Genomic DNA, 13,365 nt, shown 5'->3' with positions numbered 1-13,365 from the left:
TGTGTAAAGAAATGGACTTTCAAGACATAATTGAAGAATGAGCTACCAAAAGAGCAAGACAGCGATAATAGACTTAAATACAAATGAAAAATGTGAATTATTACTGCAGAATTGTGTTTACAAATGAATTACAATATAATTAAAATAAAAATTATCCAACTAAATTAAGTTTCTATCAAATCTGCCCAGTTCACATTTAATATGAAAATAGCCTTTAATTTGCACGTTTGACGCCTCTTTTCTATTTTTTCTCCAAAGGGGGGGACCCGTGAAATTGTGCTGCCCTGGGCCCCGCAAATCTCTCATCCGCCCCTGCCTGCCATCCATCCCCACCCTCTGACAAACAGAGGCCAGGAACACCATTCCTTACCCATACTGGCTAATGGCCATTAATGGACTTAACCTCCATTAAATTGTCTAGTTCTCTTTAAACTCTATTATAGTCCTAGCCTTCACAGCCTCCTCTGGCAAGGAGTTCCACAGGTTGACTATGCGCTGTGTGAAGAAGAACTTTCGCTTGTGTGTTTAAAGCCTGCTACCCATTAATTTCATTTGGTGTCCTCTAGTTCTTACATTATGGGAACTAATGAATAACTTTTCTTTATTCACCCTCTCCACACCACTCCTGATTTTATAGACCTCTATCATATCCCCCCTCAGTCTCCTCTTTTCCAAACTGAAAAGTCCCAGTCGCTTTAGCCTCTCCTCATATGGGATCCGTTCCAAACACCTCATCAGTTTAGTTGCCCTTTTCTGGACCCTTTCCAAGGCCAAAATATCTTTTTTGAGGTGAGGAGACCACATCTGTACACAGTATTCCAGATGTGGGCATACCATAGTTTTATACAGGGGCAGTAAGATATTCTGGGTCTTATTTTCGATCCCTTTTTTAATAATTCCTAGCATCCTATTTGAATTTCTTTGCGCCGCTGCACCCTGTGTGGATGTTTTCAGAGAACTGTCCACGATAACTCCAAGATCTTTCCTGATTTGTCGTAGCCAAATTAGCCCCCATCATACTGTACGTATAGTTGGGGTTATTTTTCCCTATGTGCATTACTTTACACTTACCCACATTAAATTTCATTTGCCATTTTGTTGCCCAAGCACTTTGTTTGGTGAGATCTTTTTTAAGTTCTCCACAGTCTGCTTCTGGCCTGACTATCTTGAGGTTAAGTCCCACAGCTTCCCTGTGTCTTTGGCTTGTTGAATTGGCCCTAACCAACACAGTGACTGAGACTCATTCCTGAGCGTCGGGGCAGGGCGAAGTCTTCTCCACGGTTTTGAGAAGTAATTTTCATTCTCCCTTCCCCAGCAGTTGCTCGTTGTTTGTCGTAAAGCCCGTGTCCGTCAGGCACTCGGTCACCCCGGAGGGGACGCATTGTGTTTAGTGACAGGTCTGGGCGGCCCGTCCCTGCTTTCCCCGATTCGCTATTTGACACGTGTGTCTATTTGGTTCCTAGAAAGGCAAGCGGAGAATGAGGAACCAGACCCCAGTGGTGGAATTCATCATCTTGGGCCTCTCCGACAGCCCTCACCTGAACCTCCTCCTCTTTGTGCTCCTCTTGCACACGTTCCTGCTGACCGTCATGGGCAACGTCATTATTGTCACCCTGACCCTGAAGGACCATCGCCTCCACACCCCCATGTACTTCTTCCTCCGGAACTTCGCCGGCTTAGAAATCTGCTTCACCTCGGCCATCGTCCCCCGGCTGCTGCACGGCCTCCTGACGGACAGAAACTCTGTGACCCTCCCTGGCTGCTTCCTCCAGTTCTTGTTGGTCTACTTCCTGAGCACCTGTATGTTATGCCACGGGTCCGTCATGTCGTTAGACCGTTACGTGGCCATCTGCCACCCCCTGCGTTACGGCACCCTCATGAGCAGCAGGGCCTGCTCCCAGCTAGTGCTGGGCTGCTGGGCGGTGAGTTTTCTTATCATGTTCCCCCCATCGTTTATGGTCCCTCTTTTACTCTTCTGCGGCCCCAACGTCATAAACCACTTCTACTGCGACCCGGCCGCCCTGCTCCAGCTCTCCTGCTCGGACACAGCGCACATCGAAGTGACGGTTTTGGTTTCCTCAACACTTATCTTACTCGGTACTTTAACGGTCAACGTCATCTGCTACATTCATATCATCTCCACGATCCTGCGCATCCCCTCCACCACGGGCCGGAAAAAGGCCTTTTCCACCTGCTCTGCTCACCTCCTGGTCGTGGTGATTTTGTACGGTAGCGCCATCTTCCGCTACGTCCGGCCCGGCCAGCGCGGCGTGCAAGACTTTGACAACGTATTGTCCCTTCTGTACTGTGTGGTCATCCCGCTACTTAACCCCTACATCTACGCGCTCAGGAACGAACAGATCAAAGCCTCCCTGAAGGATGCCTGTTTGGGAGCATTTTCTGTGTGTCTCCGGCTCCCCTGAAAATCCCAACCCCCAATGTCAGTGGACAGACGTGGACGTGGACAGTCAATGGGGCCAAGGAGCTGTAGACAAGGATGAGTTTATCGCTCCGTTTTCATAGAGTGTGAATTCACAGGTGTAAGATCCGTAATGTCAGCCCTGTTGTGTTGGTACCACAGGCTTCAGAATTGCATCCAGCTAATTTCGCTTTCAACTCCGTAATTCCGCCTGTCTCCCAGAAGGGCTTCCTGTCTCGGTCGGAAAACTTCCAGAGCTGGAGAGACCAATTTGCTCCCAAATTTGATTAAAAGAAAGAAATTAGAAATCTTGCGGTAGAGACAAATTAAAAATTACAAAATACAGATATGGCCCAACAACTCCCTATCTAGCTAAATTTTGAAATAAAACATCATGTGTTAAGAAAAATAGAAATGATTTTTTCAAAAATGTTGAAATTACATGTTTGGAATGTTTCTGATTGCCTTACTCTTCTCATTTTTAACCAAAGCTGTTTTGCGATATATCCTTTGACGTGACCTGGAAGTTCAGGGGGTTTTAACAGAATAAAGAATCGTTTTGAAAGATTTCTACCGGCTCTGTTTTTAATTTCAATTTGTCTGGTTTTAATTCCTGGTCGGTGGTTCTTTTTCTGACTTTAGCTGCTCAAGGGGACTTCCTCTGTACATGGGATGCACTAAACTAGCCCTACTCAACTTCGGAAGCCCCAGAGGCCACAATGAAACCTACAGCACATGCTGAGAACTATGGTTGCATATTTGTGTAAATATCAATTTGCAAATCGCTTCTTTCACTCAATGGCCTGGCGCTCCCGCCACATCCTCCCTGAGGGCTAGAAATGCCAATGCCCTGTACACGTCTGTTCCAGGCTGCCCGTCCGCCGGTGTCTATCAATGCCCTGCCACCAAGGAGACGTCTCACCGTTGTGCAGCGTGTTCCCAGTGGAGGCCATGTTCAAAGCATCCCAGCTGCAGGCCGCATGTAGAGCCCCGCGCAAACCGAAACCGCGCCACAAACAAACGGGCCGCAGGCCGCATGTGGCTAGTGGGCCGCGTGTTCAGTAGCCTTGCACTCAACACTTCTGTTCGGACGGTGAGGCCCCAGGAGGGATGAAAGGCACCGCAGCACCTCACAGAGGGGTTCTGTGGTAAGACCCGCACACACCCTGTTACGTTGGGTACCACATCTGTCATCCCTGGGCTTGGTCGATTGGGTTCTGCCCTTCGCCTGCCAGGCCTTGTTTCTATGCCTCGGTATTAATCGCAACTCTTAGATACTCCGACTGAGATGTGCCCATTTCCGCGGGGCATTAGAGACAAAAATAAGTGTGGAAGCTGCAGAATGTGGATCTTATGATCTCATGAGTAGAGAACACTAGAACTGGAAGGAGCCTCGAAAGGGCATCATGTCCAGTCCCCTGCCCTCACGGCAGGACCAACCACCATCTAGAGCAGGGCTACTCAACTTTGGAAGCTCCGGGGGCCACAGTGATACCCACAGCACCTGCCGAGGGCCGTAATTTAAGTGTGGTTGCATAGACATGCAAATAGCTTCTTTCACACTGACGGGCATGAATACAAAGAGTAAGGCAAGACTACGCAACACACAGGCCCCATTTCAATCAGTTCTGCTGATAGGCAACGTTGACCCGATTTCCACCATATGGCCGCACTTTTAATGAGCAGTCCAGGCATTTCACTACTAAAACACATAGCAACAGACTACTGACTACTTTTCTGTTTTGGCTTCACAGTTTTCATAAATCAACCAAAAACTGCCCAAACAGCACTGGAATTTACTGGAGTCTAAGCACAATCAATGTGAAGATTGCGTCTACGAACTTTTCACTGGCTGTTTCACATCAGGCTTGTATTCCGTTGTAGCAGCACGGAGACCGTCGGGCAGGTGTGTCAGTAAGAGAGGTGCACAGCTTTCACTTGATTCCCATGGAGGAGAATGAACTTTCACAGACATAGGTAGAGCCAAAGCAAGTTAGCTCTTTTCTGGCACATTTCAGTAATGCAGGGTACATGTCTCCCTGTACATAGCTCAGCTAACATGTGTCAGTGTCCTCTTCCTTATGCCTAGCTCTTAGAATACTAGGGTGTGTCTACACCACATGGCTGCATCGATGGAGCCATGTAGATTAGGCTGATCGGCAAAGGGAAATGAAGCTGTGATTTAAATCATCGCAGTTTCATTTAAATTTACATGGCTGCCGCGCTGAGCCGACAAACAGCTGATCAGCTAGTCTGGACGCTCCCGCGCTGACCTGAAGGCCCTTTATCGACCTCCCCATTATGCCTCGTAGGATGAGGTTTACCGGGAGGTCGACAAAGGGCTTTCATGTCGGCAGGGGAGCGTCCAGACTAGCATGCTGAGCCGACAAACAGCTGATGGGCAGAGCGGGGCAGCCATGTAAATTTAAATGAAGCCGCGATTATTTAAATCACAGCTTCATTTCCCTTTGCCGAACAAAGAAACCTACATGGCTCCGTCAACGGAGCCGTGTAGTCTAGACGTACCCCCTGTGTCTTGCAGTTCCTCCTCCCGCCCAGGGAGGTTGTGGAATCCCCATCTGTGGAGATATTTAAGAGTAGCTTAGAGAAATGTCTATCAGGGATGGTCTAGATCCGTGGTCACCAACCCATCGATCACGATCGACTGGTCAATCGCGAGGCCTCGACCAGTCAATCGGGAGGTGTTCGGGCAACCCCACTCCTGATTTTCCCCCCACCCCCGAGAAGCCCCACTCCCTACCTCTAGTGTAGTGCCAGCTTCCCGTGGGGTGGACGGAAGTCCTGTCTGAAGCCCGCGTCACTTCCGGGAGTTCCAGAGGTACTGCCATTGGCACCCTGCCCCCGTCCCCACTCCCCTGTCCCCGGCTACACAACTCTGTCCCCGTTCCCATCCCCATTCCCTCAACTCTGTCCCCTGCTGCAGAACCCTGTCCTCTGCCCTCCCAGCACCCTGCCCCCTCTCCCCTGCCCCCAGCCGCAGATCTCTGTCCCCACAAAATGTATAATTATAAATGCTTCATTCTAGACTTAAATAGCATGAATAAAAAACAGACCATTTATTGCATAACTATAAGCTCGTGATTTTAATTGTATGTATCGCATAATTTAAAAATAAACGGTTTATCAGAGTGTGTAAGTAAGGGCTGGGGATAGCAAGTGATGGACAGGAGGAGAACATAAAGGGCGGGGCTTCGAGGAAGGGGCGGGGCTTCAAGGAAGGGGCGGGGCGGTAGATCTTCACTTGTTCTGAGATTTAAAAAGTGATCTTTGGTGTAAAAACGTTGGAGACCACCGGTCTAGACGGTGCTGGGTCCTGCAGTGAGGGCAGGGGACTGGACTCGACAAGTCTCGAGGTCCCTGCCAGTCCTAGCGTTCTATGATTCTATGAAATGTGACCCTCTCAACACCAAATCTCACTGCTGAAGATAATTTTCAGTCAATTCAAGAACTGTCTTGAGGGATTTGACAACTAGAAAAGAAGACCATTCGGTTTTCAGCTCTGAGATGTTCTCCGTCAAAAATCAGGCAAAAAATGCCTGTTCACTCTGCTGTGTCACTTGTGAGTGGAGGGTCGGAAAGTGCGGTAAGTCTCTCAGGAAGCCGCTCTGCAGAAAGGGCCAGTTTTATTTCAAATGCAGGCACATGGCACATCAGAGAAGGCAGGTTTCTTTCTGGGATTTTTCTTCAGTAAAGAAACTGGCCCCCTCTCTTTTCCAACCGGAGGGAGCACCATCCGTTATTACCGAAGGAAGCTTCTTCAAATCAATGCATTTTCCTGGTCCTTCAAAAAATGCCAGTGGCGCAGAATAAACGTCCTCTCCCCTAGTTTGACCCGCCCAAGGCAGCAGAGGAAGCATTTCTTCCACATCTTTTTGGCCTTTGAAAAACGCACCCAGATTGAGCTGAGATGTGTCTGAGCGATCGGGAGATTTGTCCATTGCCAGACTGGAACACTCAGTGCTTTTGGCAATTTAGAAAGCAGATGGCCTGAGAGGTTCAATTCATCTCACTACAGTTGAATCAGACACTTGCACTTTGGATATTTGTTTGAAACCAAAGAGGATATACCCAGGGCCGGACTGCCAGCTTTAGAGGCCCCAAGCATTGAAAGGATGATGGTGCCCCCCTATGTCATTCAGAATAAAACAATACTACACCCTAGGCACGTGCTTAGTCTGCCTGTTGGGTGATCCAGGCCTGGATATCCCTACATTCTGCACAAAGCGATTGGCTGCAGTCCAAGAAGCACGGCTCCCTGAATCCACCTTCTATCAAAGGCCGTTTTGATTCAGCTGTGTGCCAAGCCATTGGAAGGAGGCTTCTGGAACGGCATGGCTGTCTTCCCCCGGCACTTCCGGCACCGCCTCCCGGGGGGTGAGAAACGCCGACGCCGGCACCCGCCTGGTCCAGCCCGCACATCCGCTGGCGTCTGCCAGTGCTCACCCCGCCTGGCAGACGCCTCGCCGTTTGGAGCGTGTCCCCAGGGGAGGCCGTGTTCAGAGGATCCCCGCGGGCCGCGAGCTGAGCCCAGGTAAACCCAAACCGCACCACAGGCCAGGGACAAATGCCGCCTCCATCGCTCAGAGCCGGGGCCGGCTCTAGACACCAGCCAAGCACGCTGGTGCTTGGGGCGGCACATTGCCAGGGGCGGCACCCGGCCAACCTCGTGTGTCCTGTGCCGCCCCTGTTCTGCCGCCATCCACAGTCACCTGCCAGCAGCAGCCCCTTCCACACGCCCCCCGCCCACACGGGGGGGGGTTCCAGCGCCCAGGCAGGTGCCCCATAGCCCTGCCCCTCCACAGGCGGCGCTGCCCGAGTCTCCTTCCCGTGGGGCCGGGACCTGCCTGTGCCCCGCTGATTGGCCGGCCGGTGCCACGTCTCACACCCAGCAGGGTCCTGTGAGGAGAATGGGGGGGAGGAGCGCGGGGCTCTGTGGGGGATCGTGGTGCCTGGGCATCCATCCAGACGGGGTGGCCAGGGAGCCCCAGCCCCTCCGCCCCTCTCCATCGGGTCACCGTGCTTGGCTGCACAGGGCAGCAGCGTCTCCCCGGCTCCCGAAGAGGAAACTGAGGCAGCAGGGAAGCGACTAGCCCCAGGCCAGCTGGCAGCGGGGCCGGGGACGGAACCCAGGCATCCGGGCTCCAGCCTGGCGCTCTGAGTCATGCGGGCCGGTTCTGGTCTCAGGCTGAGCTCTTATCCCCGTGCTGGGCTGTGCCAGGCCGGATCCTGTGTCCCGGGCAAAGCGCAACGAGCAGAACCAGGGGGCCTAAGCTGCAGCCAGATCCGCCCCTGCTCCGGAGTCGCTGGCAACAAAAAAAGGGGTGGGGGCAAAAAACCTAGAGACGGTCCTGTTGAGAGCTGGACCTGATCTTCCTTCCCAGCCTGCCGTGGAAAAGTTCGGCGTCCCAGCCGGGTTCCACTATCCGGTGACACGGTCCCATGTCCCTGCCGCCCCTCTCCACGGGCTGGCCCGCACGTTCCCAGGCAGGCGAACGCGTTTCTCACTTCGTCGTTTCTTTCGGACGGGCCCGCGGCCTCTTCCAGGGCTGTGCTCCGATGTGCTTTACACATCACGGGCAGGGCCGGGCGTTCCTGAGCAGGACTCCCCCTCGCTCCGTGGGCGTCACTTCGCTGGCTGGACCAGTGTCTCCGTCTAGGCTCCTCTTTCCTCAGCGGAGAAGTCCCCGTCGTATCAATCTCTCAGTGTGCAAGCAGGGTGGGAATCAAGGCTCCAGCGCGGCCAGCGGGATCCTGGGTGTGCGCGTGTGAGCCCCGTCCAGCCAGGGCTGCAGGCCGACGGATGGTCACTGCTCAGAACCGTCTTTCGCCTCTTGTCACTGACTTGGCTGGTGTGGGGTGTGGGGGGGCTTGCCCTGGAGAACTGGGGGCGGGGCCTGGGGGCGGGACCTAGCCTGGAGTGACTGGGGGGGGAGCCTGGCCTGGAGTGACTGGGGGGCGGAGCCTGGCCTGGAGTGACTGAGGGGCGGAGCCTAGCCTGGAGTGATTGGGGGCGGGGCCTGGCCTGGAGTGATTGGGGGCGGAGCCTAGCCTGGAGTGATTGGGGGCAGGGCCTGGCCTGGAGTTATTGGGGGCGGGGCCTAGCCTGGAGTTATTGAGGGCAGGGCCTGGCCTGGAGTTATTGGGGGCGGGGCCTGGAGTGATTGGGGGCAGGGCCTGGCCTGGAGTTATTGGGGGCGGGGCCTGGCCTGGAGTTATTGGGGGCGGAGCCTGGCCTGGAGTTATTGGGGGCGGGGCCTGGCCTGGAGTGATTGGGGGCGGGGCCTGGCCTGGAGTTATTGGGGGCGGAGCCTAGCCTGGAGTGATTGGGGGCAGGGCCTGGCCTGGAGTGATTGGGGGCGGGGCCTAGCCTGGAGTGATTGGGGGCGGGGCCTGGCCTGGAGTTATTGGGGGCGGGGCCTGGCCTGGAGTGATTGGGGGCGGGGCCTGGCCTGCAGTTACTGGGAGCAATTTCGGTCGCCTCATTAGCCCCCCTAGTTGGCACTCAGAGGCTAGTGTAGACGTGCCCTAGGTGTGGGGGTCACACGGGGCTTGCAGGAGCGACACTCAGAGCCGAGTCGGGGCTGCACAGGCCTTTCCCTTCCAGACTCCGGTGCGTGGGGCTGGGCCGGAGGGGCTCTGAACCCCTCACAGCAGGCCCTGCTGGCGTGAGCTGTGGGACACGGGCCAGAGCTGGAATCACGCGGCCTGGACCCGGAGCCGGAGCCCGAGCCGGCCCCAGCCTGGAGCGTCGGCAGGGCGGCTGGCAGGAGCCAGGGGGCGGCGGCAGGTAGGCGACCCTGCCGTGTGCCTGTGAGCGCTGGCCCGGCACTGCCTGGAGAGAGCTGGGAGCGGGGTGTTGGGGGGGCGGGCTGTGTGGGGGGAGGTTGCACTGAAGATCTCTGAGCGAAAGCCTCTGCCCTGCGGGTTCCCTGGGTCTCTGCGTGGCCCTGCGGGGGGACGTCGATTCCTGCCCTTACTCAGAGCGTTTCTACCCGACTCTGCGCTTGCCAGAGGGAGAACTGCCTCCGCAGGCGCCCAGCGGCTGGGCTGGGATTTCCCCGGCTCACTGGCTGGGTGTTTCCAGCGCTGCGGTGTCTCCCTGCCGTGCCCGGCCGTGCAGAGGGGCTGGGGAGAGGGGCGATTCCCGCCAATCCCTGATGTGAGTTCTAGCGACAGCAGCGTCGGCCAGAGGGGCCCAGACTTCTCTGTGTCTCTCCCGTGTGGGGCCACAAAACCAAGTCAGAGCGACCCCCTGAGCTCCCCGGGGCAGAGACACAAACAGCGTCCTGCTCTGCCCTCCGGTTCTCAGAAGGGACGTCTCAGAAAAGCCTCCACAAAGCTCCTTGTCTAATTGGCCTCCGGGGCCCCGGCCAGTAACGACGGGAGGGACCAGCCGTGGCAGGAAACAGCTCTGACCGGTGGGAATTGCAAGCGCAGGAGGGGCTGTGTGGGCAGCGATGTCCCGCCTGTCCCTGTGCTCTGGGGGACAGAAGGGCATAAATTCACACCCCGGTCGGAGGATCACACCTCACCGGGCTCTGGGTGGGGGGGTCCTTGTAGCCTTGTGCTGCGGCTGTCCAGGGCCCGGCGGCCCGGCGTAGGAGTGAGAGCCCAGAGTCTGCCTGCTGGGCCGGGCTGGAGGGGTGACACCTCCCAGGGCTGGGTGGGGACAGAGACAGTCCTGGGGGGAGCGAAATCCCCGTCTAGGGTCCCAGCGCCGGCGCGGCCGAGCGGGTCCCCGACTCAGCGTTTCGCGGGCCTTGTGCCGACTGCGGCGCAGGCCGACGGGTGGGGTGAATGGAGGCGCTGGCCCACAGGGCGAGCCGCACGCTAAGTGTGACGAAGGGAGGTGACGCACGAGCATGGCCCAGGCTTAGTGCACCCCGGAGCGTGCGACGCACGTGGGACGTGCCGAGGGGTTTCCCAGTGGGCAGAGGGGTTGCCGGTGTTTGCGGGGCGTGACTCTGATCTCGGCAGCCACAGCCCCCTGCGGTTCCCCTCGCAAGCCCCACGAAGGGACAGATTTGATGCAGGAAATTCTCCGTTTCCTTCGCCGTCGTGCCCAAGGCTCCCCGCAGCCTGAGCCCCTTGCAAACTGCCCTCGGCCCTGCCCTGAGACGCCGCACTCCCGGGCAGGTGGGGACCCCTCGCACGCCCCAGCCCCTCGCACGCCTGGAGAAGCGCTGGTGAAAAGCCGGCCTGGAGCAGGGAGGCCGGCGGGGCGCCTGGGGACTCAGCTGCTGGCTTTGTGATGGAGACACGAGCCCCCCCCCACTGAGCGTGTGTGCCCTCCCACCCCGTGCCGCCCCACGGTAAGTACCCGCCGCAGCAGCCTGGCTCCGGGGCCCCGGCAGGGACTCAGGGTTGGCTTTGGGGACGTTTGGGTCAGAGCTATGGGCCCAGCCCAGCCCTACAGAACAGCACAGGGCCATGGGAAGGCTGTTTCCAGCTCCCCCCTCAGCCTCTCCACGCTGAACGGGTCCCCTTTCTGAAACCCTTCTCCTGTGAAAGCTCCCCAGGCGTTTAGCATGTTCCTGGCCCCGTCGCCCTCCTCTCCGATTCCGCCACACCGTGTTTCCAAAGGGGGGTTCCAGGACAGGACACAGCCCAGCTCCTCAAGCCGTGTCTCTCAACCCTCGTTTAGAAAGTACCTCTTCAAAAAAAATACCCCCAGTACCTACAGTTTTCAGAAACACCATTTAATTCTTCCATTGCAACACATTTGTTTAAACTACTCAATCGTAGCCAGGCGGGCGATGAAATGTTTGGGGGTATAAAGAACAAAAATAAGAAAGCGCTGTCAAACTTCCCACCAACACTCAGGTTTCTCCACATTTCAGTTGTGTTGACGTACGCCCCAGACTTCTCTGGGCTCTGAGGAGGTATCTGAGCCTCTAGCTATCATCTTTGGACAATCATGGGAGACAGGAGAGATTCCAGAGGACTGGAAAAGGGCAAATCTAGGGCTCATCTATAAAAAGGGAAATAAGAACAACCCAGGAAACTACAGACCAGTCAGTTTAACTTCTGTGCCAGGGAAGATAATGGAGCAAGTAATTCCGGAAATCATCTGTAAACGCTTGGAAGGTGGCAAGGTGATAGGGACCAGCCAGCACGGATTTGTAAAGAACAATCACGTCAAACCAATCTGATAGAAAATACAGGACTATGTAGCACTTTATGGCAAGAAACTGTTTTCTCTTTGTGATCCTGTCTGATATCTGTTTTGTGGGCATTGATCCTTTGGCAAAGTGTCTGAGATGTTTGTCCAATGTCCATAGCAGACGGACACTTTCAGCACATGATAGCATAGATTATATTTCTGGATGCGCAGGAATATGTGTTCTTGATCTTATAACTCACTTGGTTAGGTCCAATAATGGTATCAGCAGAGTGAATATGTGGACAAAGCTGGCAACAGGGTTTGTTGCAAGGGAAGGTTCCAGGGTTGGTATTAGTGTGGTATGTCTTGTGGTTGTTGCTAAGAATCATCTTGAGGTTAGGTGGTTGTCTATAGGAGACTATGGGTCTGTCCCCCAGAGCCTCTCGGAGTTTAGTATCCTGTTCCAGTATAGGCTGTAGTTTATTGATAATGTGTTGGACAGGTTTAAGTTGGGGGTTGTAGGTGATGACAAGTGGTGTTCTATTGTTGGTTTTCTTGGGTCTGTCTTGAAGTAGATGGTTTCTAGGTATTCGTCTGGCTCTTTCAATTTGCTTTTTTATTTCTCCGGGTGGGTAGTTGAGGTTTATAAATGCTTGGTAGAGATCCTGGTCTCTGTCAGTGGGATTAGAGCAGATGCGGTTGTATCGAAGGGCTTGGCTATGGACGATGAATCATATGGTGTGTGCTGGATGGGAGCTAGAGGCATGTAGGAGTGGGTCTGTAACTGGAACAGCTTTATGAACAACATGTAGACTTGCTGCACCTTGGAGACGGACCAAACATGTCAATAGGACCATGAACTTTTGTGGGCACAACCCACTTCTTCAGATGACTGGAGGCATTAAAGGTCATAGAACCATAGAGCTGGAAGAGACCTCAGAAGGTCATCAAGTCCAGCCCCGTGCCCAAGGCAGGACCAAACCCAACTAAATCTACCCGGCCAGGGCTTTGTCAAGCCGAGACTTAAACACCTCTAGGGATGGAGACTCCACTACTTCCCTAGGTAACCCATTCCAGTGCTTCCCCACCCGCCTAGGGAAAGAGTTTTTCCTAATATCCAACCTAGACCTCTCCCACCACAACTTGAGCCCATTGCTCCTTGTTCTGCCATCTGTCACCACTGAGAACAGCCTCTCTCCATCCTCTCTGGAACCTCCCTTCAGGTAGTTGAAGGCTGCTACCAAATCCCCCCTCACTCTTCGCTTCTGCAGACTGAACAAACCCAACTCCCTCAGCCGCTCCAGGTCCAAAATGAATCGGGGATGGGGGAGGAGGAAAAAGAACGGAAAGGGGGGGGAATAGTCAATAGCAGCTGATGGAGAAGGTGCAAATTGTTCTCAAGTGCCCGTTGTTTGGTTTCAAGTCCAGGCTGTGGAAGGCAGCGTGCTAGCCAGCTACTGTCTTTATTCATACTTCTGGGATGGCCCCACACCTTCAAAGGAAGTTCCGTTCCAAGGCTCCCTGTGTGTTTGGGTTGTAGAATTGGCCTCAAACAACAGGGTGACTTTGAGCCCCGTTCGTGAGCGCCCAGGCAGGATAAAAGCTTTTCCGCAGTTTCGAGAAGCAATTTTCATTCTCCCTCGCCCCAGCTATTGCTCGTGGTTCGAGAGGCTACGCGGGGAGTGTGACATGAAGCCCGTGTCCGTCAGGCACTCGATCACCCCTGAGGGGACGCATTGTGTTTAGTGACAGGTCTGGGCGGCCCGTCCCTGCTTTCCCCGATTCGCTGTGTGACACGTGTGTCTACTTGGTTCCTAGAAAG

General features: G+C 54.8%; 1 protein-coding gene across 1 annotated transcript; it reads left to right on the top strand.

The window, feature by feature from the left end:
* Positions 1-1,400: 1,400 nt before the first annotated feature.
* LOC142821072 (olfactory receptor 6E1-like) lies at positions 1,401-2,423 on the top strand. The gene has a single exon (XM_075911866.1). The coding sequence runs from the start codon at positions 1,479-1,481 to the stop codon at positions 2,421-2,423; it is 945 nt and encodes a 314-aa protein (XP_075767981.1). The 5' UTR covers positions 1,401-1,478.
* Positions 2,424-13,365: the final 10,942 nt, after the last annotated feature.

This window comes from Pelodiscus sinensis, chromosome 30, assembly GCF_049634645.1.
Source record: "Pelodiscus sinensis isolate JC-2024 chromosome 30, ASM4963464v1, whole genome shotgun sequence".
Lineage (NCBI taxonomy): Eukaryota > Metazoa > Chordata > Testudines > Trionychidae > Pelodiscus > Pelodiscus sinensis.
The sequence above is the reverse complement of the archived record's forward strand: the minus strand, read 5'-3'. Positions and strand labels throughout refer to the sequence as shown.

Bases quoted from the DNA above. Each gene is read 5' to 3' on its own strand.
- LOC142821072 (XM_075911866.1), top strand. From the start codon at position 1,479: ATGAGGAACCAGACCCCAGTGGTGGAATTCATCATCTTGGGCCTCTCC.